At 38.9% G+C, this 26318-nt stretch overlaps 2 protein-coding genes across 3 annotated transcripts in view; both read left to right on the forward strand.

Annotated features, from left to right (window-relative positions):
* The first annotated feature begins 978 nt into the window (after positions 1 to 978).
* On the forward strand, positions 979 to 1983 carry LOC103710958 (protein DMP2-like). Its single transcript, XM_008796901.3, has one exon. It carries the CDS (start codon positions 1207 to 1209, stop codon positions 1816 to 1818), a length of 612 nt encoding a protein of 203 aa, XP_008795123.1. The 5' UTR covers positions 979 to 1206; the 3' UTR covers positions 1819 to 1983.
* Positions 1984 to 5765: 3782 nt separating this feature from the next.
* LOC103710960 (serine/threonine-protein phosphatase BSL1 homolog) overlaps positions 5766 to 26318 on the forward strand; it is a 43404-nt gene continuing 22851 nt past the window's right edge. The window contains exons 1-10 of one of the 2 annotated variants that reach the window (XM_039132542.1): positions 5766 to 6115; positions 6216 to 6276; positions 6423 to 6501; positions 6636 to 6715; positions 6817 to 6911; positions 12984 to 13083; positions 14250 to 14319; positions 20551 to 20652; positions 20948 to 21029; positions 21128 to 21298. In XM_039132542.1, coding sequence (XP_038988470.1) covers positions 5917 to 6115; positions 6216 to 6276; positions 6423 to 6501; positions 6636 to 6715; positions 6817 to 6911; positions 12984 to 13083; positions 14250 to 14319; positions 20551 to 20652; positions 20948 to 21029; positions 21128 to 21298 — 1039 coding nt within the window. In that variant the 5' untranslated portion in view covers positions 5766 to 5916. The remainder of the gene's footprint in view (positions 6116 to 6215; positions 6277 to 6422; positions 6502 to 6635; positions 6716 to 6816; positions 6912 to 12983; positions 13084 to 14249; positions 14320 to 20550; positions 20653 to 20947; positions 21030 to 21127; positions 21299 to 26318) is intronic. The other variant, XM_039132547.1, reaches the window with a different exon arrangement.

Raw genomic sequence — 26318 nt, forward strand, 5'->3', positions numbered from 1 at the left:
AATTTACATTTTTTTTCTGTATGCAGTTTCTCAATTGTCCGCTCTGTCTTTGTTTTTTTTTTTTGTTCTAAACTGGCAATTGGCATGATATCTTTTATCCAAATATTTTCTCATATAAAGATTGAAAACATGCTTGAATTCCTTTCGATTGCTCGCAATATCTTCGTCGTATCATTGTGGCAGAACAATGCATTGGTGCGACTAAATAATAGACAACAGGAGGCATAGGGATGACCAAATCAAGGTCGGATTTATTAGGCAAACAAGCAGAATGGCTACTGAGTGGCTGGCTAAATTTAAAAATTTGACTACTACATTTTTCTAAGTTTTATATCAGAAGATTGAAAATTCCTTTTTTTTTTTTGGATTGCAGGTTCCAGAATTCAATATTACATTTTTTTCATTTTGACAATTTATTGAATCAATCTTATTAATCTTCATTGTGTCTTGCAAGCTAATCCAAGCTAATGCACTCTAATTGGAAGGAATCTTCCGCAAGTGTAGTTTCCAGGGTATTAAATATTTGGCATAACTTGTACATTTGATGTCACTATCCAACTTTGGACTTCTAAATCTTGTTACGGCAAATAACTTAAGGTCACCCTTGTTTTCTGGGTACCAGAACAGCCATGCAACTAGCTTGCCAATTGCAGAAAAGCAGTTGGAAACGTGGGAGTATGGAGTTCATCTGTGTTCCATAATGGATTCCAAGCCAAGGCTATGCTTGATGGAATAAGACTTTAGAATTATGGTGCCGTGTCTCTATCAATTGGCCTTGCTTCCCCCCATCATCTATTTCTGTGCCTTTGCTATCTCATTTTACCCAGTTACCATATTTCTTTGTTGATATTAGCTGGTATAAATGCTCCAATCACCTTTGTGCTCCTTTTTTTTTTCTTCTTTTTGTTGAGGAAATAAAAAAATAACAGGGTTCTCTTCTTGGCAGAATAGAATGAGAATCCTATTCTCATTATGAATATTCCTTTGAAGAAAAACTCAGGTGGGGCCTAAGGGCTAAAGGGTGAGCTCACATACCCAAGAGTGCAAGCCAAAAAAATTGTTGCCAAACCCACTATACTTGCAAGCAACCTTCTCCTCTCTTCCTCTACTATTGGTAGCCCATACTCCTATAAATATGAAGAGAAGAAGACTCTTTTTAGATAGCCAGGGATTCAGACTATAGATCACTCCAAGATAGCAAACAACATGGCAGGAGATTCCCAACAATCCTCTGAGAAAATGATTTCAGAATCCAAGTCCCCTAGAAGCAATGCAGGAACTACAGGGGATAGGGCCTTCAAAGGGATGGCCGACCTCATAAGACTCCTCCCAACTGGGACTGTCTTCCTCTTCCAATTCCTCAATCCTCTGTTAACCAACACTGGTCATTGCCACACCATCAACAAGTACTCGAGCGGCGCGCTCCTCGCCATCTGTGGCTTCTTTTGTTGCTTCTCCTCCTTCACTGATAGCTACATTGGTATCGATGGAAGGGTCTACTATGGCCTCGTGACAAAGGATGGGCTGTGGTCCTTCTCGGACCGAAATGCTAGCTCGAAGGACCTATCGAAGTACAAGCTAAGGTTTGGAGATTTTGTTCATGCATTCCTCTCACTGATCGTGTTTGCAGTGATTGCACTATTGGATGACAACACCGTATTATGCTTCTATCCATCTTTCGAGTCGGAGGGGAAGACATTGCTCATGGCCTTGCCTACTGTGGTGGGTGGCCTGGCTAGTTTTGTGTTCATGGTTTTCCCCAACAATAGACATGGAATAGGGTATGCTCCAACGGGGAACATGGAGAGTTCTGATTGAATTTAGCCAAACTAAAAAGCCATGCTTCGGCGTGACGTTCATGTAGAAAAGTTACTATCTTTTGTATGAAGAGTAGGAAAGCGGGGTCCCGCTTTCCTCTTGCATGTACTAGTCCAATGTGAGCAATTCAAGAATCATGATTAATTTAATTAATTTGAAAAATGAGTGCATTTTTGTAGTATTTTCTTCTACGTATTAATGCGCAATGCTTGTTCGCTTATGTTCGCAATTGTATTTATCTGCACTGTTTAGTTTGTTGCCAACTTTTTAGCTCATCATAAGATTGGGGATGAGCTGAAGGTGTCGATTACAATATGAATTCAAATACAAGAATCCTCATAAGGTACCTCATCAAGCTGGTGCCATTGTAGGCTGACTTGAGAAGTAGAATATTTTCTCACAAGATTTCCAGAAACAAGTAATCTGATATCTTTACAAAAAAGAAAAAGAAAAGGAAATGAAGCTTTACAAAAGAGCTTATTTTAACTTGCTTAATAGTTACTGTAACAGCCTGTTCATTGACCGGCCCGCACATAATTTGGGCTGTAAGCGCATAGGAGCAAGGGCTCACACAGCCTGTGCAAGTGGGAGAGGAAGAGGTCGGACTCCGAATAGGAGTCCTCTTCTTTCTCCGATCCCACTGGGAGATTGAAGGGCCCCAGTCCTTTCAAATTAAGCCCGAATTTTATATACAAAAGAGTTTCCTTCCTCTTCTTTGGCATTTACCTTGGGAGTTCTTCCATTAGAAGTATAAAACTCTAGGTTTTCTATAGGAACTACTCAAGGTTTTCACCATCGATTTGGCAAGTAGAGCTCGACGGAGGTAAGTCTTTGTTGTTGGTTCCTCTCTTCTCCTCCTGTTGGCTGTCATTGAATTGATGGTGAACAAGGTCTCCCCTATTTCAGTGCTCCTTTCTTTTATTTTGGCCTATCGTTGCCAAGCGTGGCATGCCACCGACACCGCCATAGGCCATCGACTGCTAGGGGTTACTGATCACGAGCGACTATTGTCGCCAAGCACCTTCCACCATTCGAGAAGAAGAAGAGAGAGAGACTCACAGTTCTTTCTTCTCTTATTTTTTCTCTCCTCTCTTTCTACCTTCTCTCTCTTCTCCCTCTTTCTCTCTCTAGAAGACCTATGGATTTCAATGTAGGGTCCTGTTGACCTGGTTTACAAACTTAAGTTGACCTTTGGGAAGAGAAATTGTCTTGGTGCTTGGGGCGCTTATTGGACCGATCACCCGGCTATGTTAAGTGTCCTTAGAACCCGTTGATGATGAACCCTATCGAACAATCTTGGGCCTGATCGAGTCCATGTCCCATGATTTGTTGACTGAGTTGCTTAAACCTAACCTACTCGGAGCCATCGTACTCTGTCACCTGACTAACCGTCCCCTTTACTTATTATTTTAATTGAGGGTATGCCATACCAACGTACCGATGGGCGCCAGTACCGGTTCAGACCGATACCAAATCGGTATCGCTAGTTAGGCTTGTTTCACGCATCCAAAAGCTCCTAAAAAATTTGAAATCGGTACAGGCCGTTACCGACCAGTACGGGCCAGTACCGATTTTTAATACCGAACCGGACCGGTTAGGTTGGTACCAGTTCGATACGAAATTAATTTTGCTTTTAATATTTTTTTAAATAGGGTTAATTGATTTGCCTAGTTTGGCAGTCTAAGGCGAAAGAAGTAGATCTTGCATACCTTATTGTTTTCAAATTATCATATTTTTTATGCATATGATATTGCCAATAAAGAAGTCATTTTTTAAAAAAAAATTATGGATCGAGATATGTGTTATGAAAATCATGCTTTATTATGAAAAATAGTTTTATAAATATTTTAATAAAAATAGCTTTGTTTATGAAATATCAATATGATCATGCTATTTAGTATTTTTTTATCTTTTTGTGAAATGCTATTTAATAAAAAAAGATATAAGTGTTCTAAAAGCTCCCAAATAGCTATATATGATCTCATTGAAAAAATCGATACTCAGAGCTAGCATCCATACGAACACAGGCCCTGCTAGCGGGTAAAAAGTTGACATACGAAATATGAATCTATGTTGATTACGAAAACGGGCCTGTCATGGGTATAAAGTGATAGTAGCACAAATATCTATGAGTAATATTTTGAACTACGATATAGTTAAATGACAGAGGGATAATTTAAGAATCGATTTTTTGCATGTATACATTACTTAATATATCAAATTACAAGAATACCCTTGTAAAATTACTATTGTATATATATCCTTTTTTTGCATATATACCCATACCGTCTAATGTCGTTAAAAAATAAACTTCTTAAAACTAAAATGATTGAAATACCCTTATAGGTAGATATGCAAAAAAAAGTTATAAGAATATATATGCAAATAGAAACTTTACGAGGGTATTAATATAATTTCCATATTTCAAAGGGTATATATTCAAAAATTTTATAAAAAAAGATTAAAACTCGGCTGGAACTTGCTAAGTCTTTTATGATTCGATTTTATCGACAAGTCAAAAAAAATTGAGCCACATTGTCAATTTTTTTCTTAAAATCATAACTCGGTCAAGTTAGAATATTAGGTGATCATTTTGGTAATGCTATTCTCCATTTGATTTTGATATAATTATCATTATTAAATCAATGACATCTATATATTCTTCATTATTTTTTTAAAATATTAAAGCATATCAAATTTAAATTAATTATAGATGCTTAGATTAATAAAATATTTTTTAGTGATTTGTAAATGTTGAATTGTCGTTTGTTTTTTAGGCGAGAATTTTGCAAAAGCAATATGATTCATTCTATATGAACATGAGATCATGTGACATGATAATATTAATCTCTTTAGCTACTTTTTTTATTAAGAACTACTGAATTATCTTTACTGAATTTTGATCATTTTTTGTTAGATTTTTGTAAGTGTATACCGTCCTAATTATGCGTATTTGCATGAATATTCTTGTAGAATTGCTATTTGCATATGTATTCTTATAAAGTTTTTTTCTTATGTACCTGCAAGGATATTTTTGGTCATTTCAAATTTAAATCGTTTATTTTTTAACGACGTTAGATGGTATAAGCATATATATAAAAAAGGAAGAAAAAAGGGTATACATACAAAATAAATATTTTATAAGGGTATTAATGCAAATAGCAATTTTACGAGTGTATTCATACAATTTTGTATATTTTGGAGGGTATACATGCAAAAAATACTTTATGAATTTATTCTTGGAACCATGTTGATGAAATATGAATGATTTATGCTTGCATAATTGACTTTATAACTTGTTTTAATATATTGTCCTATGAAATACTTTATTTTATAATATCTGTTATTTTTCTTAAATGATGATATGTAAAAACTTATGTTTGATCCGGTAAGGTAGAGTAAGATTAATTATTGAACCATATCAATCATATATCTCTATTTTTAGTTTTCTCTCTCTGAACAAATAGGATCAATAGGGATGAAAGATGATTCAAGCTTGAAATTTGTGTTAGCAAGCTTGACAATTTATATAGCAAAATTCTATTTCTTCAATCGATTATTAATTTGTAGCTTAATAATTTTTTAAATTTTGAGAATTTTAAGTTTGGTATTTTTGTTTGAACTTAGATGCTTTGAATTAATATTAGTTGATAGATAATAAAACTAGATTTTTATTTATTATATTTTATTTGAAATAAATTTGGAAGTTAAATTAAATTTAAAAGTTAATTGAAATGTTATTGTTGGTCGTACTATGGCCGTTTTATGACTTGAATTTAAAGTGTGATATTTTATAATATTAGAGCAACAGGTCAATCATGGACAAAATTTAAAATTTAACACTAGATATTTGGCTTTTTTAGTTAGGTTCCGTATAGTTGAATAAGAATTGATAGATATTTTTAACCTTTTTTGGTACCCAGCTCGCACAGAGTCCTCGGACCAAACACGTAATTGACGAAAGAGACGAAGGAGGCGAAAGTAGACGAGGAAAACGCCAGCGCCCAATCGCCTCTCTCCGGGCGTCTTTGCTTCCTCTTGTCGTTTCTTTTCTTTTCCCACCTCGCCCCGGAGTGAGCCGAGAGTACCAGCGGAAGGATGGGTTCGAGGACGCGGCTGGTCCCGGCCCCGAGCTACCGGCCGGTGGAGGCGAGCTGGGAAGCCGCCGGGGACGCCCCGGGGCCCCGCTACGCCCACACCCTCACCGCCGTGCCCGCCACCGGCTCCCACGGCCCCCGCCTCATCCTCTTCGGTGGCGGCACCGCCATCGAGGGCTCCCCCTGCGGCCCCGGCATCAGTTCCTCTCTTTCTCTCTCTCCAGTCTTTGTCTTGTTTCCATGGGAGTTCGGTTGGGATTTTCTCTAACATGTCTGAAAATTTGTTGTTTTGATGGGAAGGGTTGGCGGGAGTGACGAATTGGGTTCATTCTTTTGATGTTCGGACGAGGAAGTGGACCAGGCATTGCTGCTCCACCATTTCTCTGCTCTCCTTTTAGTTTTTAGCCATGTTTTTAAAGTTTTTTCGTAGTCTCTTGACTTTTGAGTCAAATTTAGGATTTGTTATTTGGTAGGGTGAGTTGAGTGACATTTTATAAATTTGGTCAGGGCTCAACCGGCCGGACAGCCGCCGTCACCTCGGGCTGCGCATGCCGCAGCAGCGGTTGGCACCATGGTGGTTTTCCAGGTGATGAGAATTTCTTCCCGGATTATGTGTCTTTTTTGTGTTTTTGTAGTTGCTTTCCATCTTTGCTTTTCTTTTTTTTTCCTCTCCTGTGTCTTTTTAGATGAATTACGAATTGTATGATGATATCTTGGTAGGGCGGCATAGGACCTGCAGGGCACTCCTCTGATGATCTTTATGTACTTGACCTGACAAACGACAAGTTCAAATGGCACAGGTCAGAGCATTGCGTATTTACTTGAATTTTTCTCTTTTCGTGATCTATAATTTGGATGCTGATGGTTGTTAATCATTGTTATTGGCATTGTTCTTCTATAGAGTTGTGGTGCAAGGGCCTGGTCCAGGGCCTCGTTATGGGCATGTCATGGACTTAGTCGCGCATCGCTATCTAGTTATAGTGAGCGGATATGATGGTGAGTTTATGCTCTTGGACATTAATGAATGCTTATGTTATGAGTTCAGTCAGGGAATTCATTCATATTAGCAAATGTTTGATTGGAATCATAAGGAATTTCTTTCTCTTTGAACCAAAAATGATTTTAAAGTGACCAGAAAATGACTATTCGTAAATCGCAAACTAGCACCATATGCCCTATTGATCAATAAAAGTGTAAATCTTCAAGTGTTAACACTCCACAAAATATGCTCTTCTAAACCTTCATAAATTGTTTTTTAGATGCCATTGTACTTACAAACTTGACTGAAAATTCTTTATCATGTCAACTGTACATCAAGAATTTAAATGCCCGTTGCATGGGATTTTCTGCTTAGTGGCTGGAGTAGGCACATGCCATCCCATTCCATGTAGCCCCTTGTTGAAAAAGATAGAGAATATAATCCTTGTGTGGTCAAAAATATTAAAAAACATATAATACGTAACATGAGGTGCGGTTGCTAGTGCAGCATGGACAAGCATGGGCTGGCACTTGAGATCTTTTTGTACATTCGAGTGCTTTATAGATTGGATTTTAACTTGAAGTCAGTTCTTGTGGAATTGTGCCAGATTATTACCTAAGGTGACATGAGGTGAGTAAGCAGTCTGCTGTGAATCTTGGAAGATAATTATCTGAAGGAGAAATCTTTCATAATGCTTGCATAATCTTAAGCTCATACAAGGTAAGCAAGGAGGAACCATCCAGAATTTCTCTTAGGGATGGGAACAAGGGGAGGGCTTGTGTGTGTGTGTGTGCGCGCGCGTGTGCGGTAGTGTAACCATTGGTCTAAATTTTGTGGCATCTTATCCTTTCCCCCACCAAGATCTTGGCCTTAGAGGTCTCGTAAGCATAGGCACTAACTCCCTAGAATCTAGGCACGATTGTCCTTGTGTAAGATGTTCTAGAAATATAACTTTTATTTTCGTATAATCTTGGCACCATGCATGGTCACGTCACTAAAATCATGGTGCGACAACAATTTAATAAACAAAAAAGTCGCATAGAAATTTGTGGGTTCCTGCCATCCAGCCTACTATATTCTATGCTATAAGAATTCCCTATTCATCTAATTCTTATTTCTACTAATATGATACAAAAAGAAAAAATGTGTTAAGAAAAGATGTAGTGTAACTTAGGATCCCATGTCTCTGTCCTTGCTCTCTAATCTGAGTGGCAAGTTCTGTGATCCAATTCTTGGTTCTTCCATCCTTCTATTTCTATCTATGCTCGTCTACTAATCTATATTACCAATTGTTTAATCCTAGCTATTGGGATGTTGAAAGCAAGGTGCCTAAATTGGTGATTGGAGTTCTGAGATCACCTTCCAAGATACAATAACTTAAAGCTAAGTAAATGCTCAAGCTCTTATCGTGCATTCTTCCTCTTATTTGTTTTAAACTATGTCATAATGATTTTCTTCTTTGAGGAAGAAGCCTGGAAGTTATTAACAATAATTTTATTTTAAAATATAAATATGTTATATATATAAATCTAAATTACTGAATGGATTATGCACATTGTGTAACCTAGTTTATTAATTGATTATCTTTATAGGGGTAAATCATAGGTAAACAATTGAATATGTTTTTCTTTTTCTTTTCCTTTTTTCAAAACACATGATTGTAGGATGCATGTTCTTATATGTAGTATATTTTTTCTCAGTCTCATTTATTTATTTTATATTTTTGATTCCACTCTCTAATTTTTATTTTGGTTGTCAGAGCATTTTTGGCAGGTAATTGCCCAAAATTAAATTACAATGCATCTTATTTGTATTCGGGACCATAATGGATAAATTATTATAGTTAGAATTTGTATTTTTAATAAATAAAATTGTTGGCCTCCTTAAAAAAAAATTCCTGGTTCCATCCTTAATTTCTTCAAACTTGGGGAACAATTTGGATAAGGGAGGAAGACAGGTTTGATATGGAGAACCATGTTGGAGTACCAAGGTTCGCCGTACCAGTACCGAACCCCGTACCGGTGCCGCACTAGGATAGGCATACCGAGTGTTGGTACGGTACGGTATGCGGTACGCCAGACGTACCGACATTGGCGTACCGATACCGGTACCCATCGGTACGGGTACGGTACGCCCGGTACCGACTGGTACCGACCGGTACAGCATACCATGTGTTGGACTATGATGGTAATCTAATAAATCCACTAGAAACACTTTTCTAATGCCAAGAGTTCTGTGGAACTGTTTAATATTGAGGTCATAATTTGTATTAATAGGAGATAACATAGTTATCTTTAGATGACTTAAGCTTATTAACATTGTTTGCATCACCTACTTGAAGCATATCAACTATATTACACCAAATCCTTAAACAGCTGGAAGAATTATATTGTAACACATGCACAAGTATGGTTGGTGATTGAAAATATGGTCACAATTGTAAGAATCATTGAATTGTGAGGAAAGTACTGAAAAATTGGTGTTTGAAATTTTCTTTCTTTTTGATAGTTCGAACATATCCTTATAGAGTGGCCATAATTCATAAATTGGCTGACTACAGCTGTAGGTAACAAAGTCTAAGGCAAGGTTCGCTGTACCGGTCGGTACCAGTCGGTACCGAGCGTACCGTACCCGTACCGATGGGTACCGGTATCGGTACACCAATGTCGGTACGGTCGGTACCGAGCGTACGGTACCGTACCGACACTCGGTACGCCTATACTGGTGCGGCACCGGTACGGGGTTCGGTACCGGTACGGCGAACCTTGGTCTAAGGTGTCTAGTGGGTTGTGGTTGTAAGGTAATACTAGTTCTTTAAAGGAGGGGCCTGAGTGGTAGAGGTGTCATTCTAAATCAGATTTGGAGAATGGGAGGCTATGCAAGTGAGGAGACATGTCTCTAGCTTTCTATTGATTATAAGTTGTGCTTTACATGGTAGAGAGGTAGCAAGACATGAAGAAAAAGGAGTTGAATCATTATATGCAAATTTAGTGTCTTAAGACTATTAAGATTGAGAAAGATGCTATCTTTAATAAAGGATGGAAGAAGAGCATTTTATTGTTTTTTTTTTTTTGTGTTTTGGTAACTGTGAATGAAGCCATGCACAGAAAGATAAAAACCATAACAAAAAGAGAAGAAGTAACAAAAGAAGACTGACGATTAGAAGTGAGATCCATGCTGATAGGGGAGACCGATAGAATCTTTCTGTGCCAACATAGACAACTCTGCCGGTAACATATCATCACGGTAGAAGTTCATGTTGGAAGAAGTAGATGCTAGCCAATCTGTGGCGAAGTTAGCATCCCTGAAGACATGAACAGCGCCGAAGAATTCCAATGATAGTTTAAAATGCTGGATGTCTTTGAGTAGGGGATCAACTGCCTTGGAAGAAGAGAGGGCATTAATCCAACCGATGACGGTGATTGAGTCGCCCTCCAGAATCAATTTCCTACAATTGAGAACAGACACAGGAGCTGATGGCCCTTCCTAGGCAGCTCTGACTTTTGTCACTCGTACAGAGTTCGATCTGACCTGGCACCAGCTAGGATGACTCGGCCTGGACGATCTCTGATTATATATCCAGCACTGCCCTGTTTGTTATTGAAGGAGCCATCAAAATTGATTTTCAATAGTCCAAGGGCAGGGCACACCCCATGCACTCGGAAAGAGGGAGTCATAGGGAGCTCGAAGAGCTGCAGATGTTCTAGTGCCTCGAACTATTGTCCATTGACATTGCCTCCTGAAACTGAATAGCTAGGTTAACAGATTGGTCAGCAATAACCACCGTGTGGGATCACTCACTTTAAAAACTCTACTGTTCCTGGAATTCCATAACATCCACAATATCCTACAATAGATTGTTGTAATGGAGTACACCTGTTGGCAAGGAAGGCTAGAAGAGACTGCACATTATGAAAGACAAAGTGCGAAGAACTTTGTACTGAAATTAAACCCCAGGTGTGCGCTGCAACTGGGTATTTGCATAAGAAACATTCTATTGTGTTCTTCAGCGCCACAAAGGTCACACTGTATGCTACCTGAATCCAAGAGACCACAACTCACAATGAGGGTTTTTTTTATTGTGTTAAAAAATGTGCGACAATGCTAGATATGCTTCTTGCATTCTTTGGAAGGAGGAATCATGTGTGTAAAAAAAATATAAATGAGAACAAAGTGATTTAATTTTCTGGTAAGGAGTGCGATCAAGGTTAATAGTGGAAGCCATGGTGGTTGATGAAATACGCTACTATTAGAGCAGCCTTGGACCAAAATTAGCTGAGGATGAGACACATAAGAGAGAAGATTAGCCTTTACATTATTTTGATGCTTCTACTAAGAAACCTTTTTATCTTTTATTTTTGTTCTTAATGATTGTTTAGGATCTCTTTCTTATTTAATTTATAATTTTTTTGTTCATCATATGATTGATAAATTGTGTCTCATTTAAATTTATTGTTATTTTTTTTTTATTTTTTCAATTCACTGGTATCTGTACTGATATTGACACCATAAACCCGGATTTTGTTAAGATTGCAATCATATTATAAATCATAGAAGGGGTCGAGTTGAATTAGATCATGGATAGAATCGCAAATAGTAAGATTCTTGCCAATTTCTTTTAAACACATGTAGGGTGAAGCAACATGAAAGGTGCCACCAAGGTGGTAGCCTGGTGGTAAGGGGGCGATAATTCCGTCCGAGTTGCCTGGGTTCGAAACGCGCGGGCGTCGATTAAATTCGGGGACCGGATGCCCCACGCTCGATTAGCTCGTTGGCGGTTATGCTTTTCTTCCACCTGTAGCTTGGTGGTGCCAGGTGTGACGTACTCACCTTCGGGTGGGGAGGGTGTGAGTAAAACGGTGTCCACCTGTATCGAACATTCTCCTGGCGGGGCGGGGGCCCAGTGGGGGCTGCTACGCGGGGGTGGGCTGGTCCCTTCCTCCTCCCTACCCCTTTTTTTTAAGCAAAAAAAAAAAAAAAAAAACATGAAAGGTAAAATGCAGACTTATTGGATTTGCATGAATAATGTGTAAGAAACCATTATATAAGGACACAAGAAATTTCACTTCTTGACAACTGTAGGTTCATAAGTATCATGTCTAAGAAATAAACATTAAACACTATGTTTAATCAATCATATTGATTTATTTACATATAAGTTAATAAACTCATTACAATATCTCAGTTTTGAGCTGTTTGGACCAAAAGAAATATCTAGACATGGACTTATCGAACTCGATTCTCCATTAAGATAAGAGATTCTAGAAGGAACTAGATTTTTTAAAAATGGTAGAAGGGATGACTCTAGGTCTCAGCTCCAAAACAATTGAATCTATTTTTATTTATTCTTAAAAGTTGTAATTTATAGGAGATTGTTGATTTGATATTTAAGAAGCTGATCAATGATGTCACTGACATGGTGAGAATAGGAAAAGGAAAAACGGTCTAATATAAAGTAATATGCATACACTTTTGTATCCACAAAGCACAGCAAGACTTCTACCATCCATGAGGGTTTAGCTGCGTGTATCTACGTTTGTCCACTTAAGGTTGAGAATTTCAGATGGAGGAGGGGTTTGAAACCCAGTTGGTAAGAGACTTCTTTTATTACTTTCTAACAGTTTAAACTTGTGCAATTAGGAGACAGTCTTCCAAGTTTTCCTAGACCTGGAAAGAATCTAGGCGAAGAGGGGAGAAAGCGTGGCGTGATATAAAAAGCTGCATTAAATTGTGAGACACTTGTTATAATTCAGAGAGCTCTACTGAATGTATGACAAGCACATATGGATGTCATTTGGCATGTAAGCTGTAGCTGGAAGGCTGTTTCTGGCTAACCTGTTCATGTTTGAGCAACCTTCTTATTAATAGGGAGTTGTGGCATTACTTTTGCTATGCAGTTATATCTATGCCGGTATGGCCAGAAAATATTTATTTAATAAATGTTACCTCATGGAATTTCAACTTGATTTAAACGTGACTTTTCATGGTCTTTTTCTTCATAGATTCTAGTTGCATCATCATTTTCTATTATTGTGGTTATGGTTTATTATTTGTTTTATGTGGTACAATAACACATGCATTTGGTGTAGGAAAGAGGTGTCTGTCTGACGAATGGGCTCTGGATACTGCACAGAAACCCTACAGATGGCAGAGGCTCGAGCCTATAGGCGACAAACCGTCCGCTAGAGTGTGAGATATGCATTATAGATTAATGTTGTGTTACTTGCATATGATCTGTACATATCACTGTCATATTTGTTATCTGATAACATGCAGTTGGACTGAAAAGAAGAAATTGGCCAAGTCTGATATGGGTTAAATTCATAAGATTCCTGGGTGTAGGTTCAAAGATAATAATGTTGGATTCAAGAGAAGCAAAGAAATCCTACTCTGAAGCATGATAACCTCCTCTACGCTGAACAAACATTATTGAATTATTTTTGGAAAATGATGAGAAATTAAAAAAGATGTGCTTAGGAGTTAGCCAGGGCTTTTTTGGTGAGCCTCATGAAGGGAACGACAGAGAGAGAGGATAAGTGAATAGCTGAAAATCTATTTGCCTTTTTTTAGTCTAGATGGTTCATTAAGCATGGAATCTTTGCCCCAGTCACTGTATATTATGTTAGTATCATCGACTTCAAAGTATTAACAGAAATCCAAGTGTGTAGTTGGTTCCAGATATTGCGACAACTGGTCAAAAGGTGTGAATGATGAAGGAAGCATGTAGTTCACAATGAAATCTGCCAAGATCACTCATTGCTAGCTAGTAAATTTAGTAAAATGAGACGCAAGCAAAGAATTGATAATGTAGTAAAGTTGCCAAACATTGTATAGGAGCAGTGGACTCCATAATTTTTGCTGATGTAGAATAGAAACTGGTGATGGTGACTGGCAACAATGACCTGTTGATTTGGTACCACAGATTATTAACAACTGTTAATATGATAAGTCACATACAACAAATTCATATATTACTACACTCAATATTTAGAGCACGGATATATATTGTCCATGTTATGTATAATGAGTTCTAATAATGTTCTGAGGGAACAAGGGAGATTGTTACTTTAAGTACATAATGAGTGAAGTTTGTCTTTACTCAACCAAAAAGAGTGAAGTTTCTTTTTTCCGATGTATATATCACCACAACCATCTTCTATTTCTTAATTTTATCATGTGTGACTTCTTTCCCATAATGAAACCATTCTGGTAGAGTAATGTGTTTGTGTGATATATCTAATGTAGTTATTCTCTGTTCCTACCCTCCCTAAAATTGCTTGCTGGATGTTTATCTATTCCAGCAATACTAGTTTAATTTTATATGTAGAAGGTAAATTTCTTGATATTCTCTACAGATATGCTACTGCTAGTTCACGATCAGATGGCTTGCTCTTGCTTTGTGGTGGAAGAGATTCTTCTGGAATGGTAAACCCATATATTTTCTTTATTTAATGTTTATTTATCAGTTAAATTATTCATCAGTTAAAGGATGTTAGCTTTAAAGAATTAAGAAAGATGAAATTACTTTCAGTTTCTTGTCTCCCACAAGGAACACCATTGGAGGAGGCTAATTTGGAGATTCCTCTAATATATTTGAATCATATAAGTCAGTTCATGAAAGGAAAAAAAATTGATATAATCCCTTGGGTTGTCAAGTCAATGTTGGCGGAGTCTATGATGATAAAATGCTTTTGGGGGTTTAAATATATTGGTAATAACTTAAAATCTATGTTTAAGTCAATATTTATTTGTTTCTTCTTAATTGTTAAACTTCCATTGTTGAAGTCGTTCTGTCTGCCAAAACCACAGAAGATCATGTTTGCAGTCAATCTAGTGAATATATAATTAGGTTTGCTTCTAGGATTATCATCTGAACTTCCTTCTATAGTCTAGACTCTAGAGAGTAATTTGACAAACATTATGAATGGTATCTTTTCTAATTTCATTGGCAGGTGGACTGGGCCATCCAGAGTGTATGTAGTAAACACTGTATCTCTTTATCATTTGACTGGAATAAAGTTCCTAGTACAAAATATTACTTGCACTCTGTGTGTCTCTAAGTGTGTGTTTGTGCATGTGTGCATATGCAAATGTTTTTTTGTCGTGATACACTATTGTTGTACTCATGCAAATTTTTATATGCAAAAAATATCTTGCATCTTTTTTGCTATCCATTTTGTCCTTTGCGACTTTTTTATGTAAGATTAAATTGAGGTAGTATGATTTAATAAAAATTTGGAAGGTATTTCTTTCAAGTCTAATTATTTTGATGAATTGATGAAATGAATTTAATCTTGCTGGATTAATAATTTTTTGGTTATACTTCTAAGCATGGTATGCCATACCATACCGAACCGGACGGTATGGGGCGTATCGTATTATACCGGTTTGGTACTAGTACATGGTACGGGCGGCGTACCGACACTAGGTATACCGAATCAAATCTCATATCGACAGTGACAAGGTGGTACCGGTATGAGGCTTGGTATTGAGACGACGTACCTTGCTTTTAAGTTTATCTCTAAGATATGTTCGAAAGATATGTAATAGTAGAATAATTCAGTTTAATGCCTCCATCAAATTCTAGAGCGTGATATCATGCACAATTTTGTAAATACTATGGTGTGACATGATACGACAGTGAGACCCTTTTCTGTACACATCTATTATAATTTAAAATGTAGAAAAGAGATACATGTAAAAGAAAGACAAAGGTCCTAGAGGACTACTAGGGACTAATATACAAAAAGAAAGTTTCCAGATGACTGATAGAGAGACCAAATTAAGAGTCATCCTGTGTAAGTATCAAATCCGCTTCCTCCATCATGTGCAGTAGAGTCAAGAGAAGTATTTCTTTATCTATATCGTGAACTCAATCAAGAGTAATAGCAAGCTTCCTAAATCCTAACCATCTTTTCATCTTGAGCACAAGTGATAAAATTAACTGTCCCTTTTCTGAAACTAATGTTGTCAAGGAGGAGTCCTCTAGCATTGTTTAAGGTTTCAGCTAGGGCTTTTGCCTCCTTGCATTAAGAATTGGATATCACCTAGAGATTGTGACTTTTATACTTTTGAATCACCTCTTCAAGTCTCGAAGAACCCGTTTTCTGGAATGTTTACCATCAAAGTAGGCCTTCAATCTTTTCCAAGATGGACAATTTGTGAGAAAAATGAAGCAAATGAATCCAACACCTCTGCAACTAAGTTTCTTAACTATGTTAGAATGCTCATCTACATGGAGATGCCAAGAATCAAAGCATGCTGTTTCTTTTGATGCTAACACTAGGTTAGTCAATTGAAGAGATTCTAACTTTGGGAAAAGCTTCAACTTCTGTCTTTCCATAGATCTACAGCACTTCTTGTGAGTTCAGTTTTTAGGGTCCAACCTTTGGTAGAGCTTGATTTGCCTCCATATGTCAAGGAAGCAACATGCATAAGATCACCTTCATACAAGAAGATGGGAACAAAATCTTCAACCCACCTCTCAATATTTTATTTTTATTTTTTGGTTTCACTATACTTTGATGATTTGATCCCTTGGGGAAATTTTTGAATTTGGCAACTTAGAGGACTTGCATTTTTTGGTAAAAATAACATGAATCTAGTCTAGAGCGAAAGGCGGATCTTGCCATTCTAAGCCAATGTACAGGGTTTACTGGCTACTTCATGATGGAAGGCAAGTTGAGGAGGTTTTCAGAGGATAAACATTTGATGTTCCATAGCCCATGCTGGTGGTTGCAACTGAATTCTAACTCAATGCTCGAAAATCCTTGATTTAACTTTCTCGCATTTGGTGTATCCAAATGATAACAAGTGTTTAGGATTATGATACTATGTTCTGAACATCCAGCATATCGAAGGCTCTCGAGAATTACTTTAAATAGGAATATAAGATTTTTCTTTGGACACCAACAATTTTATTTTCTTTTTATGTCCAAACAACAATCACTATTTTCATGATATGCCACATCGTATTGAACTGGATGGTACGGGGTGTATCATACCATATCAGTTCGGTATCGATACGCGGTATGGAGGGTGTACCGATACTCAGTACGTCGAACCAGTTTTTATGCTGAGCGTACCAACCAAGATCCACCGGATTGGGTCCGGTACGCGTACTGGTCGCCAACCGGACCGGTATGGTTCCGGTTCGTACTAGAACCGGACGGTACGAACCGGCCAGCTCTTCTCCGCCGGAGCCGGGGAAGAAGAAGAGAACGAGAAAGAGCTCGGGGAAGACAGGGAGGGAGGAGACCTGTGGTTGCCATCGGAGAGCCACGGAGGGGCGGCGGAGCTCGGCGGGAGGCGGGGGAACTCGCGGGGGCGCGGCCTCGGCTGCGTCCCCTGTTTCGAAAAATTTGAAAATTTTTAAGTAAAGTTGGCAACCGATTTGCCGACTGTACTTAAAACCCCCAAAATAAAAACCCGCGGCCTCTGCCGCGCCCCTGCGGGTTCCCCCGCCACTTGCCGGGCTCCGCCGCCCTGCCCCCCCAGCCTCCACCGCCCCGCCCCCCCAGCCTCTGCCGCCCCCCTGCCGGCCTTCTTCCTCCCTCTCTTCCCCGCGCTCGCTCTCCTTCTCTTCGTCTCCAGCACAGAACTAGCCCGTACCGGTTTCCACGGCTCCGGCGTACTGGTAGCGGGCCGGATCGGTTCGTACCGGCCCATACCGGCCGGTACGGACCGATTCGGCATACCATGGTACCAACATTAGTAACAAGGTAGCACTAGCATGAGGCCCAATATCGAGACGGCATACCTTGATTGTTTATTTGTACACATTCTACCAAGTTTAGCACCTCTTTCAGAGTAAATGCCCCCAGGAAGTTAGTATATTGATATTGAAAAGTCGAGTAAAAATATTATTAGAATTTCTTGAATCCTCTTGATTATATCTTACATTTGCTTAGAAAGCGTTTACACCTTCCTACATAGACTCCAATGCATAATTACCAATATGAATACATGCATGCATGTATATATGTATTCTTTGTTGAGAAAAACTCATATATATATATATATATATAAATGAAAAACATTTATTTGTTGATTATATTTTGCTGGAAATCAAAAATTTTGAGGAGAAAGGCAGATCACAAAAGATCCCCTACAAAAAGTTAAAAGGTATTTAACATGAGCCTCTTGGTAAAATTCACTTGAGCTGATGAGAAGTGATTTTGGTTAGTTTTAAATGGAGTTAGGTAACTTTTTTTGCTCTTTAAGTTGAGGACAACTTCTCAACCCTTCTAACAGGTTGAAATAGATGAGTAGCTACTTTCTTCAATACTTTATTTGTGTTGATAAGGTTTTGTTTATTCAAATGAATCTCATGGAGGTTTTAGCATTAGTGGTGGAAACTAGCAAAATACTTTCTTATTCAACTCCCTATAATTTCTTATTCAACTCCCTATCTACTATGCTGATCAGTTAACAAAGTTTTAGATGTATGTTGGCTGAAACAAAAATTCATTATGATCTTTGCATGCTGCTATCTTTTGTTCTATGGATAAGTGTTTTTTTTTATTTTTTTGGACTGTTGGTGGACTATGATATGCAAATCAAGTTCATGCTGTCTATATTGATGTGAATGAATCGAATGGTCTGGGATTCGATGGAATTGGTGTGCTGGTTTATACTTTATAGTGCTGAAATCGTATTGCTGGCCTGATAGTTCTTTAAAACTTAAATGATCTTCATAATATGAACAGATGGTGGTACTATAATTTAGAAATCATTTTTGTATACAAAAGAAACTGAGAGAGTTTGAAAGAGTGGAAATCAGGTATCAGGTGTACTCAAGAGGGACAATCAGGACACTTGCAAGTGAATTGTTGGAAAAGTAGTCTTAATGCTAAATTACTAACTAAAATCTTACTTGTTTGTTGGTGACTTTCCATGATTGTGATGCCAGTTTTCGCACTATTTTCTAGTACCTAGATTTTTGTCTGGATTAACTAATCCTTTATGCAATAAAAGATGATGCTTTTCTATGCCACGGAAGTTTTTAATTGTCTAGATGTAAATGCCTAGATATGGTCTGTGTTACTTAGGCGTTCTAGTTTTTGCGAGTTCTAAAGCATTGACATGCTTAGACTTGAACCTCTCACAATATAGCTTGTTACTCTGGAACGGAGCATTCTGCTCATATCAACTAGAACTATTGTCTTTGTTGTCATCATCTTTTCTTTTCTTTTCTTTTCTTTTTTTCGTGTCTTGTCCAAAATTAACTTATAACAATTGATGGCATTTGAACTCTTAATCTTAACCAAGGTCCGCAGTACTAGAACCAGCACTCATGCTGGAAGTCAGCGGTATAGTATTGGTATGCCCCTGTGCTGTGCCGTTTTGGCGTGAACCGACAGGAAAACTGGCAAGGGAGGGGAGAGAAAGAAAGAGAAGAAAAGAGAGAGAGGGAGGTAGAGAGTGAGGGAGTGCGTTGGAGAGAGAGGTGGAGGGAGAGGGAGAGGGGGAAGGAAAGAGTGGAAAAGAGAGAGAGGGAGAGGGAGGCAGGGAGAGAGAGGGAGAGGGCGGCAGTGAGCCGTGTGGCCTGTGGAACAGGGTCGAGGGAGGGGGAGAGAGGGCTTCGGCGAGTCAAAAGCCCTCTCTCCTCCATGCGTCGGAATAGGGGTGGAGCCTTTGTTTCGAAAGAAAACAGGGGCTTCGACCCCTTTTTATATATATATATATATTTTATTTTTTAAAGTGAAGTCCGCAGCCATGCGGTCGATTTCACTTAAAAATTTCAGAAAAGAGAAAATAACAAGTGAGTCAGCAGTGGTTGCCGACTTCACTTAAAAAAAAGAAAAAACAATATAAAAAGGGGACGAAGCCCCTGTTTCGACACATGGAGGAGAGAGGGCTTTCGAAGCCTTCTGTCCCCTCTCCCTCGGCCCTATTCTAGCGGCCACAGCTCACCGCCGCCCTCTCCTTCTCTCTCCCTCCCTTCCTCCCTTTCTATCTCTCCCTCTTTTTTTCGATTTTGTTGCTGGAAACCTTGCAGTCCGCTGTTGGTATGGGTCGACACGCCCTAAACTGGATGGTTTGGGACAGTTCCACCTTTCTTAGTCTTAACTATATAACCCATAGGCAATATTTTATAAAGTGTTTGGACTCTTCTCGTGAAGTGTCACCTTAGTTTTTTCTCTCTATTTTTTACCATGGCAAGTGTCTAACACTTTGGAATACCAGGACACTTGGCACACTAGGCAACAATGATTTGCCCTATATTTTTTACAGAGAGTTGGTGATTAGTTGGAAGTGACAAATATGAACAAAGTAAGTGTGCCCACTATAGAGAATGACAAGGCTAGTTGCAGTCATCTATGTTAAGTTCAATAAATGCTTCTACATGGGATGTGATATGGCACGGGCCATACGTAAGGGTAGATAATAGAATAGAATGAGGACAAGGCACCAATGGAATCTGATTTGATGGCAAATTGAGTGCCCTATGTTGATACCTAGAATTCATATATGAATTATTGTTTGCTGTTTTTTCTTTCACTGAGAGTGTTTTTTTTTTCCTATTTTACTGATTCATTCAAGTTGTAACTAATTGAAGAGATACCCTATCAGTGGTATGTTATGGATATGTTAAGGTTTTTCATTGTGTATACGAAATATTGATTGCATGTGCTCTGTTGGATGCACTTACAGCCACAATCAGATGCTTATGGCCTACTTATGCATACAAGCGGCCAGTGGGAGTGGACTCGGGCTCCTGGTGTGTCTCCTTCCCCAAGGTACCAACATTCTGCGGTAAGTGTTTCACCATATCTGTCAGTTCATCATCAAATACTTGTTTCACAAAAATGTTTTTAAAGGAAGAAATTTTATAGATCTTCTATTATACCACGGTACCATATACGTAAAAGTGGCATGACAGAGAACATGCCACTATAACTTTATTGATATATTATCATGCATCTCTCTCTTTCTGTCTTTTTTTTTTCCCTTTTTTCTTCTATATGCACATTTTATGTAGAGAAGATAGTCCTGTGCTGGGAATTTTAAGAACCAAGATATGTAACTCAGATATTCTGCAAATTAACAGGCCTTCATTGGTGCACGATTGCATGTAACTGGAGGTGCTCTTAGGGGAGGACGAACTGTCGAAGGTGAACCTGCTATTGTAGGTAATTTTTGCCATTCCTTTTTCTCCATTTAATTTTCTTCTACATATCCTATTGCTAAACTAATGTTTTTCCTTGTAATTGCTTTCTTCTTTTGGAAGTTCTGGACACTGCTGCTGGGGTGTGGTTAGACAGGAATGGTATTGTTACCTCTTCAAGAATGCGAAGGTCTTCAAATGATTCAGATACATCTTTGGAGCGTTTGAGCTGTTGCCGACATGCATCTGCTTCCATTGGGTTTCAAATATATGTCTATGGCGGTCTTAGGGGAGGTGAGTAACACTTAGCAGAGTGATGTTAATTAGATGGTATTGTCATGACTTAACATCAGGTAACTTCACATGAAATGATAATGGTAGAAGGAAGCACACCCACTTAGACCGAGGGGTGCAACATGGGTTGGGCTCAGGTTGAACTTGACCCACCCAACCTGTTCTGCATTGAGGTTTCATAAGCCTAGGCTGGGCTTTGCTCAAAAACTCCAGCTTGACCTTAAGTTGGGTTTGTCTAGGTTGAGCTTACACCCGACCTGGACCCAACTATAACCCAACCTGAACTTGGCTCATCCTGAGTCATCTTGACCTAACTCGATCAATTAAGGGCCTATTTGGTGGCTGATCATACTGGAACTACATTATGGGTATCTTCCTGGTCCATTGTTTAATATCTTGTTTGCCGATTCTCACCGATGTATTTACACTCGATTGGTTTAATTTATCCAATTTACCAAAAAAAGCAATAAATCTTTGCTATCAAAAGCTCTATAGATTTCACAAACAATTTAAAAAACAATTACAAACAATTTAAAAAACAAAGGGGCTTCATCATACTTGTTTAGTCTAGCTCATTGTTCTTCGTGGGTATTTAAGAACAAAAACAGAAAACAAAGCAATTAAAGTGGGCCCTAAATAAATAACCAACTCATATTACTCATATGTTTTACATAACCATATCTTTGGTCCTGTTAAATTGTAAAATTGCAAGGTGTACCATCAAATTAATGAATGGTTAAGGCCTCAACCCATCAGATATTAATCAAATGAATAACATTCCCAAACTTCTCTTATCTTAAAGGTTTCTATCATAGTCTACTGTGCTGATACTGGGCCCCGGACCAGTTATCCGGCGGCATTGGTCGATACGGGCGGGCGTTGTGCCGAGCCTGTACCGATATAGTAGAGGAGGTGAGGGAGAGGGCGAACGGGAGAGAGAAAAACAGAAACAGGAGGGGAAAGAGGGAGGGAGAGAGAAAGACAGTGGCGGAGTCCGACAGAAGGCCGTCGGAGGTCGGCGACCCGGGTAGGAGGCAGAGAAAGGCTCCACGACCCCTTTTTAATTTTGCGATTCTTAAGTGAAGTTGGCAAGCGATTTGCTGACTTCACTTAAAAATCGTGAAAAAAAAGGGGCCAGACCCTTGTTCCGAACGAGATAGGGGATCCAGCCTGTTTTGTAGCTACGGAGCCTGGAGGAGCATCCTCCACCCATCTCGCCGGCCTCCGCCGGCCGGCTGACACCTCCTTTTCTCTTTCTTCCTCTCCCTCCCTTCCCTGCTTGCTCTCTCTTTTCTTCTCTTTCCTTCTCCTTCTCCCCCTTCGGCAACAGATTTCGTTTCCGTTGCCGGAACCATTCCGGTCCACCGCCAAGACGGCTTGGTACAACCGGAGCCATCCGGTTTGGGACGGTTCCGCCGACCTTGGTTTCTATGCAACCCTGATTTAACTTAATCTAAATTACATTGTCTCACGTACATTTTCACTTCCATTATGTATTCATATATTTGGAACTTGATATTTCATATACCATGCTTATGTTGTGATTGTTAAGGGTAAAAAATACTTAATTTTTTTACATTCTTTCTTCCAGATTGCTTTTTTAGGAATTCTTCTTCTCTGCTTCTGTTGTTGAATATGCATCTGTCTACTCCTTTTCTTATTATCTGAAACAGAATTGAGTCCACTTGTTTCAACATAAACTGAACTATTGGTTAGCATAAAAATACAGCACATCATGTACCTTGCTTGTGCATTGTATATGTGCAACATGGCAGGGTATTTGTCTGCATACAAGCACATGCCAAGTGTGCCCAGCAATGACATTAGCAGTTTAGCGTAACTGAGCTTGGTACTTACATCCTAGTTCCAATCTGGTATGCCACTAGCATTTGATATCTCCATTCTTGTTTTGCACAAAGTTCTCTCATCCATTTTCTGATCTTTATTTTTTTTTCTATTGTGATCAACAAATTCAACAGAGCATGCCGTCAGTGGTTTTTTTGTCACTTGGAAAAGGGCTTGAGGCTTTGTGAAAAACATATTAAATGTAATCATTTTTCTCCTTGTAAAATACTACAGTATATCAATTTTCTGAAATTAGATCTCTGTCGCCAATAAAATTGGTCCTAAAATATATTACACTAAATTGGGGTAGCTTGGAAGAGACAGAAAGTAACATGGCAAGGTTTTGTTTTTTTTGTTTTTTGTTTTTTTTGGTTTATTCCACTAAGTTCAGCCACTGTGTTTTCTTGAGGTATTATGATTGATGAGTTGTGTTTATAATTTTTATTATACATATTAAAGTCATAAAAATGAAATAAGTTACTGGTTGACAAAGAAAGCAATGCGTGGGAAGACCAACAAGCTTAGGGAGCCTAAAGCACTAGCTGGCTGAAAGTACAGTAACCTTGACAGTTTATAAACTGAAATAGAAAGATTAATGCTGTGTGCTGAAAGTATACATACACTGGCATATGAACTTGACTAGTAGCTATGGTATTTTGGTTAGCAAAATCTATCAGCAGCAATGAAACTGCTTGATATAAAAATGCGAGATTGATGGCAAATGATGCCATAGATTTGAGGTAGTATTAGAAAAATGGGCCTCCCAATGGATACCAAACAGAAAAAAGTATGTAGTTATATATATCTAAGGGTGCAATGTTGAAGGGAGGAGAGCCACTAATGGATGCATAGCTCCATAAAGAAGGTAACTGTGTCTTACTCTAGGAGTCTTGTAATCAAGGTACGCTGAACCGGTTTCGGTAGACGTACCGGTCACCTACCGAACCGGTTCGAGACCGGTTCGTACCGGAACCGGTCCAGTACGAACCGGTCTCCTGGCCTTTTTTTTTTCGGTTCACGTCTACGCGCGGATAAAAGGCTGGCTGTGGCATTTATGACCAGCACGGGGCAGCGCGCGGGCGTGCAGGCCCGTGCGCTGCCCCGCACAGATGAATTGGCCTGCACCTGCGCGGGCGCGCTGCCCCGTGCGTGGGGCGGTTCCCAACACGGAGAATCGCGCCCGCGCACGTTGGAACCGCGCGCGAAAACATACAGGCGGGGAACCGCACACGGGCGCGCGGGCCACGCACTCTGCCCCGAGGGCGGGCTGCGCGCTCTGACACCACAGTGCGCGTATGCTGTGGTTTAAAATCCACAACGCGTTCGTTGTGATTAAAAAAAAAATCGGTACAAGTGCGAACCACCGGTACGGGCCGGTACAAGACTGGTATGCAGCTGGTACGCATGCGTACCGATCGGTACCGGCCCAAAAATAGCTGAAACCGGTTTTTACGCTGTCCGGGTACTGGGTACCAGGTACTAGGCCGAACAGGCCGGACCATGCTTGTAATTATAATGCAGATACGAATATGGCCTTGGTTTAAGAAAGGTTCAGAAATTTGGTTTCGGTTTTTGTTCCAGCTAGACCACAAGTTTCACTTCTGAAAATTGTAATGGTGACAATAATTTGGCTTTGAGTTTTAGAGTTCCTATCAAGAAAATAAAAGAATTTTAAAATAAGGATGAAAAAGTAGTCAGACATCTATTTTGAGCATTGTTTAAGAGCTGTGTATTATTTATAGTTTCTATGGAACTTAGACTATTAAAAGATTGAAAAACATTATACAAATAGAAATATCTAATAATTTAAAAAATAAAAATAGAAAAATAATATAAAGATATAGGTTTGACATTTTTGAAATTATAATATTTTACTTGATGATATATCTCATATACCAGATATATGTATCCATGCCGAGATAGGAGATTTTTTTTTTGTAATTTTTTGGGGAAAATGTTAATTCTGGCTAAAGCCACTAAAATTGGTTGAAACTGGACCAAACTCATTGATTTTGGTCGAATCTGACTAGAACTGCTGGAATTCAGGTGATTTTGACTGATTTTGATTAAAACTTAAAACTCTTCTGTTTTTGCTATATTTTCTGTTGAAACATCAAATCTTGGGTGCAAGAGGCCGATATGTCAGTAATTCAATTAGTTACTAGCTTAGTGCATTGGTGGACCTAGGGAAGAGAATACAGCAGGGTTCGAGCAACAAATCACCTTTGAAGTCATGCTACAGAAAATGGGGATGAAACAATGTTTTTGGTGAATGTACAGTTCAAATGGTCAAAGGTTTCTGTTTTAGGTCTTTGGAAGGAGGTATAGGTCCAAAGAACCAGTTTATGAAGAAAACTTGTCATATGGTGGTCTGGAGCAGAAATATTAATAGGGAAGACGAGAGTAAAGTTTTTTTTTTTTTTTTTTTTTAATGTATAGTGAAATTTAGAAGAGAAAATACATGATGATGTTAGTAGTGATTGAAGATAATAGAAAATAGATCAAGAAGAGAGAGAAGGCATTAGGGCTAAACCTGGCCAGAAATCCTTTCTTTCTTTCAAAACCAATTCCCCGCGCTCGCGCAAGGTTCCCCGGCGCAGGGCGGCGAGCCCACGCGGCACCGCGCACGAGCCCATGCGGCCCCACGCGGGCATTTAATGCTAGGCTAAAAAGCGTGCGCGCGCATCCGCGCGCGCTTCGTGAATTTTTTTTTCTTTTCCTAATTGGCCGGTTCGGTACCGGTTCCAACCGATACCGAACCAGTATCGAACCGGTACCGGCCCCCACCGGTACATCGGTTCGGTCGGTTCCGCGTACCTTGTATAAAACCATTCTATAGATTTTACATCACTTGTCTTACAAGTAAGCTGAGACTCTTGAGAGCCTGATAATGATCTCCAAAATCTTTTTTGAAAAAAAAAAATGGAATCCCACATTGCCTTGTGTAGAATAACATATATAACAACCAAAAATTCAGATCTTAATGATTGTATGACACATGCAACCTAATCAAAATAGAATTGTAACACCTTCTCTAAAATTTCCTAAATAAAAATTTCAAAAATACAATATTTCTGAACTAAACTTTAATATTTGCCATCATCAATGGTCATGAAGGCTATAACCTAATGGACTAATACACACCTAGAAACTAGAGCAAAGCAATATCATAAAA

The sequence above is a fragment of the Phoenix dactylifera genome, chromosome 1 (assembly GCF_009389715.1).
Source record: "Phoenix dactylifera cultivar Barhee BC4 chromosome 1, palm_55x_up_171113_PBpolish2nd_filt_p, whole genome shotgun sequence".
Classification (NCBI taxonomy): Eukaryota; Viridiplantae; Streptophyta; class Magnoliopsida; order Arecales; family Arecaceae; genus Phoenix; species Phoenix dactylifera.